Below are 5707 nucleotides of genomic sequence, written 5' to 3'. Positions count from 1 at the left end.
TAGAATTTCAATTAAAACTTAAAAGTGTGAGAGTATTTTATCCTTATTATTATTATTGTTATAAAATTTGAGATATATAGATGATGACTTTGTATTATTACTCTTTAATCACCTCTAATACAAAATTAAAATGTTATTTTGTATAATATATAATTACAAATTTAAACTTTTTTTAAAAATAATATTAATTATTGATAATTTAAATATTAATATTTTATATATAATTTAATAATTAATATATTAAAATATTAATATTTTATTTATAATTTAAATGTTATTATGGTTCAAATATTAATAATTTTAATTAATTTTTAAAATTTAAATATTATTTTTTATAATATATAAAATATAATTTTTTAAACTTATAAATGATATTTTAGTTTTTATAATTTTTTGAGACTATTTTTTAATTAAGAAATAGCTAATACCATGGGGATGTTAGTATTAGCTATTCCTTAATTTTAACTTATTTTGAAAAATAATCACTCTATTTCTTAAAACATGTAAGAACCAAACAATTTTTTCTCTGTTTTGCGAGTACTTTTAGGTAGGCATGACCTGAGTAATAGGAAAAATTGCAAATTGCTAATTGCCATTTGCCAACCATGGAATGGTACTATTTCTTGTGCTTGAAAAAAGAAAAAAGAAAAGGTAAAACAGCAAAAAACTCAACCAAGGGCAAAATAGTCAAGACGATCTTAGGCATGGTGGCATCGTAGTTTCCCACAAATCTGATGTTATGCACAAAACAAAAAGGCAAAAGTACAAACTTTTTTCCTTCACATATGGACTTGGGAGAGAGAAACGAAGCGAACTAAAACAACCAGGACTGGAGTAGTAATATTATTATAATAATTATTTTTTTATTTATTTTTATAGCCCAGGAGGGGAGGGTTTGTTTTCGTAATATACCCTCTTTCCTCGCTGTTTCACCCCCGAGTCTTCAACAAACACAAGCCCCCAGGCCGCAACTCTCTTTCTTCTCCTCTCGCATTTTTTTCTTTCTGGTCATTTTCTTACTTCACTGTTTTGAGTCAGAGAAATGGCAGAGGAGAAGAAGGCCCAAGCTGCTGGTGTCTGGCCAAAGGTTAAGCCTTTTGTCAATGGAGGTGCCTCTGGTATGCTTGCCACCTGTGTCATCCAACCCATCGACATGATCAAGGTTTTCATACATCTTTACTTTCATATCTCCCTGTATTTCTGTTAGATCACTTCTTTGTTTTTCCTTTTAGTGTTAAAAGGATGCTACTTTTAAACCCAAAGATGGGGGTTTTAGATCTGGGGTTTGCTCGGATTTCTTTCGGAGTATTTGTCTATTTTTGTTGTGTCATTTCGGCTAATGGTCCTTTGTTGTTTTGGTTTGGTGTAGGTGAGAATCCAACTGGGCCAGGGATCGGCAGCAACTGTCACCAAGAACATGCTTAGAGAGGAGGGTGTTGGTGCCTTTTACAAGGTTCTGTTCTACAACTTCATTCAAGTTTTGATTTTTTTTTCCTTTTTGAGTCATATGTATGGCTGATCTACTTTTTCAGGTATTAGATTTTGCTATCGACTTGTGAGATCTGTGTTAGAAGCTGGATCTTTTATTTGTAGTTCGTTTAACATGGCATACCAACGAGGATGTTCGAAGTTTCGAGTTTCTGTACATTTTTATTCTATGTTGTATATGACATTATGTAGCGATTTTGGTTGCCAAATTATTGGAATTCAATGCTGTTTCATGGGATTAGATGTGCTTCTTGATTTGTTAATACTTTATAGCATATAAAAGATGATATTGACAACAATTCATGCTTTCATTGTAGTCCGATTATCTGGAGGCTAGACTTTATACAACTTAAAACTGCAATTTGGTCATTGGTGGTTATACATAGAGATAGTGACATTATCTTGCTGAATTCGTACTTCCTATTTTCACAATTCGATAATTTGGTTAGATGTTCTCAGTTGCATTCAGAAAATATTTCTATTGTCCATGAGCCTAAGTTGTATTATTTTGGACAGGGGCTATCAGCTGGATTGCTCAGGCAAGCTACATACACTACTGCTCGACTTGGATCATTCAAGTGAGTGTCTAGTGTCTGCATATGGGATAGGATGTAAATGGTTGTGTGGCTTTCATTATACTCTTCAAGATACTTCCATTTTTGTTCTAATAATTAATAGTTTTGAGTCTGAAGTGTAAATTTCATTTTTGAACCTTATTAACATTTGATTTTGTTTTTATTGTCTCTTTCTGACATAGTTTGCTTCTGAGACTAAGTTTGAATTATCCATTCGGGTTCTGATTTAGATGTTGATTTATTTCCATTTTTTTTGTATAGAATGTTGACAAACAAAGCAATTGAAGCCAATGATGGGAAGCCCCTACCACTGTATCAGAAGGCTTTGTGTGGTCTGACTGCTGGTGCTATTGGAGCCTGTGTTGGCAGCCCAGCTGATTTGGCACTTATCCGTATGCAGGCTGATGCCACTTTGCCTGCTGCTCAGCGCCGAAATTACTCGAATGCATTCCATGCTCTCTATCGTATTGTTGCTGATGAAGGGGTTTTGGCACTTTGGAAAGGTGCAGGCCCTACCGTAGTTAGAGCCATGGCATTGAACATGGGAATGCTTGCCTCTTATGATCAAAGTGTTGAGTTTTTCAAGGATTCCCTTGGCTTAGGAGAAGCTGCTACAGTGCTAGGTAATAGTCTTTCTAAGTAGCATATGGATGTTTTAACCATTTTAAAGTCTTTCATTAACTATCATCGCAAAAGAAAAAGGACTACTTTATGTTCTAAATTTGTTAAGTCAGCTTAACTTATCCCTAAGTTCCCTAACTGATACTTTGTTGGTATAGGCAAATAGCAGAAGTCATTTGTTAGAAGTTATTGGTAACATTAGGAAAGATTGTTGAAACATGTAGCGTTGTTGGACTACCTAATGATAATTGGAGTTTATATTTTACTTGTTGTGATTAAGCACATCCCTTTTCAATGCCATGTGCATGAAAGATTGGTCTGAACATAATAATTTATCCCAACAACCACCAGGTTTTAATACTTCATTTCATAAAAATTTCCTTCAAGTGAATGACTTGTTTTATTTTCCTTATTATTGCAAATGTTGGATGAAAAATTTTTAACATATGCATTATGATGTCATATCTTTTTCTTTCACTTCTGTATATATATTACATATGTGCTAATTCGGAGTTGTTTGTGTGAAGGTATGTATATTATCTATGTGAGCATTGCCATCATGGACTTAATAATAAAGAAATAGTGTACTGACTAGGTTTTATGAGAAAGATAGGCTATGAGAGGACATTTTAACCCATGACTTTGATGAAGACACTTAGCTAAGGAGGGTTAATAAATACTAGTTCTATGCAAACCCACTATGTGGGTGAAATTGATAAATAACTTGATTATTTAGATAAATATTAAGAGAAGAACAGAAAATAAAAGAATTTGTAGTTATCTTAATATGTAGAAGAGAGAAGTGGGAAACTGCATGTTGAGATTTTTAGAATAGAGAAAAAGTAGGCACAGAAGTGGGTTTAAAGATATGAACTCCACCGCTACTTTCTAGGAAAAGTAAATAACTAATATGGCCTTATTAATACATATATTTAATTGTATGATTTCGTTTTTTTGTCAATTTAGCAACTGAGTTGGTGTCACTTGACTCGTGACATCAATCTCGTCAAGTACTTTATTAATAGTATAGATGTAAGCAAAAGTTAAATAAGCACAACAAATTAGGTTTTCTTGTTTAACTAATTTATGGTTGCTAGTGCACTCAACAAAGACTTAGGCTAATAGAGTAATACCTAAAGATGAGAAGCCTTGGGGTTTTTTGATAGCAAATGTAAGTATTGTGAAAGGAGATCTTAATGAAAAGAAACTAAGGATTAGTTTTAATCTTAAGAGGGAGAAATTTTACTTTTTTGATCTTTGGGTTTGTTTGTCTTTTCTGAAGCTGTTTTTATATTTTACATTTGTTTATTTTATTAATATTATTTTTTGGGGGTGAGCATGGTCAGTCAGGGAGGAGAAGGCTTGAACACTGACCCTCCTTCTTGGAGGGGAGTTATGTTTACTAATTATGCTATGCCTTGGCCATGAGGCCTTTATTTTTTGAGTAAGTTTGTTTGAAACAACCCTTTTTACAGTTTCAAAGATACATGCAGAGATTGTAGCAGGAATATTTTGTCTCCTTGCATTTTATTGTTTGTTAATTAGAGAACTGGTTTCTCCTACCTCATTTATATTTTTAATTGGTTGGTTGGGCTTATCTAGTGCTGGTCCTGATTTTGGAGGTGGCATTGTTATTTGACTAAATCTCGTTCTCCATGGCTGCCTTGATGTCCTTTTAGGTAAAATATTTGGCCTAATCTGCTTTCAGGATAGATTTTGATGCTTTTTCCAATTCTTAAAAAGACAGCAGTGTTGATAGGCATGCATTGCTAATTGTAAAACTTGTGAACTGCCTTTTGAATTCAGCAAAGATATGCCTTTGATCTCTTTTCCCACCTCTAGTAATGGTCCTTTTCTTTGTCTCAGGTGCAAGTACCGTTTCAGGATTTTTCGCTTCAGCTTGCAGTTTACCTTTTGATTATGTCAAAACACAAATTCAGAAAATGCAACCTGATGCTGAGGGAAAGTATCCATACAGTGGCTCTTTGGACTGTACCATGAAAACCTTCAAGTCTGGAGGACCATTCAAATTTTACACAGGATTCCCCGTATATTGTGTTAGAATTGCTCCACATGTCATGGTATTTACTCTATTCTTTCTGCATATTTGATTGTCCACTTAAACTGTAAAGTGAAAGCTTAGTGAAGAGTTTTTAATTATCACTGATGACTGGATGTTCTCTTATGCAGATGACTTGGATATTCCTCAACCAGATTCAGAAGGCACAGAAAAGCATAGGGTTGTAGAGTTCTCAGAGATGGGAATTATTGTTGGAGTCCATGAATTAAATAAAATCTTTATTTTTGGTTTTGTTGTATTCTTTTTTGCTAGTTCTGGCAAATTCCACACATCCTCAAAGTCAAACCATTTTGTTTACAAATTTTGAAGTGCATTTGAAGTAGGATCTTCAAAGTTATCTTTAGTTTGTCCTAGTAAAGTTTAGGGTGTGGCCGAAACCGGAGTCAACAAGTACCAATTGAAACCGAGAGTTACTGATTTGGGAGTTCACAAGGAACAAATACTTCTTAAGTAAAATAAATGTACTCTATAAACAGGTATTGGGGATTCTTCCTGATTGATAACCAAGTTCAATGCATTGAATCTTTATACTATGCATCTTTTCCATTTTTTATTTGTTTGGAGTTTCATGACAAATGCTGGTATCCCAGCAGCATCTTAGCTTTAGCTTCTCCAATTGTGTATTTATTTGTTCAGCTGTCTTGTGAGCTCTCTGCTTTATTATTTGGAGTGCATGAATTGTCTTCTCAGGAGTTGTATGATCAGAGTTTCATTACTATTTATCACGCAGGGAGTGATGGCATTGCCAGGCACTTCGTTAATTATAAAAGAATTTCATGTTTCGCCAAGTGCGAGGGAATCATGGATGTCTTTAGCGCACTTTCGAGTATTGACAACCTCAGCAGTTTAACAGATTTGATCAGTGTGATCGTGTTATAACCTTTCATAATGATTTATCGACTAAATGTTCAAAATTTTTTTTTTCGAATAGTATCAAATTTAT

At 33.7% G+C, this 5707-nt stretch overlaps 1 protein-coding gene across 1 annotated transcript; it reads left to right on the top strand.

Annotated features, from left to right (window-relative positions):
* The first annotated feature begins 876 nt into the window (after positions 1 to 876).
* LOC18589569 (Mitochondrial substrate carrier family protein) lies at positions 877 to 5297 on the top strand. The gene is made up of 6 exons (XM_007014600.3): positions 877 to 1162; positions 1370 to 1453; positions 2005 to 2066; positions 2325 to 2686; positions 4551 to 4765; positions 4875 to 5297. Exons 1-6 carry the CDS (start codon positions 1043 to 1045, stop codon positions 4929 to 4931), a joined length of 900 nt encoding a protein of 299 aa, XP_007014662.1. The 5' UTR covers positions 877 to 1042; the 3' UTR covers positions 4932 to 5297.
* Positions 5298 to 5707: the final 410 nt, after the last annotated feature.

The sequence above is a fragment of the Theobroma cacao genome, chromosome 9 (genome assembly GCF_053813885.1).
Source record: "Theobroma cacao isolate CCN51 chromosome 9, ASM5381388v1, whole genome shotgun sequence".
Lineage (NCBI taxonomy): Eukaryota > Viridiplantae > Streptophyta > Magnoliopsida > Malvales > Malvaceae > Theobroma > Theobroma cacao.
This window is presented reverse-complemented; position numbering and strand designations above follow the sequence as displayed.

Bases quoted from the DNA above. Each gene is read 5' to 3' on its own strand.
- LOC18589569 (XM_007014600.3), top strand. From the start codon at position 1,043: ATGGCAGAGGAGAAGAAGGCCCAAGCTGCTGGTGTCTGGCCAAAGGTT. The intron at 1,454-2,004 runs GTTCTGTTCTAC...TATTTTGGACAG, and splicing joins GTGTTGGTGCCTTTTACAAG to GGGCTATCAGCTGGATTGCT. The intron at 2,687-4,550 runs GTAATAGTCTTT...TCTTTGTCTCAG, and splicing joins AGAAGCTGCTACAGTGCTAG to GTGCAAGTACCGTTTCAGGA.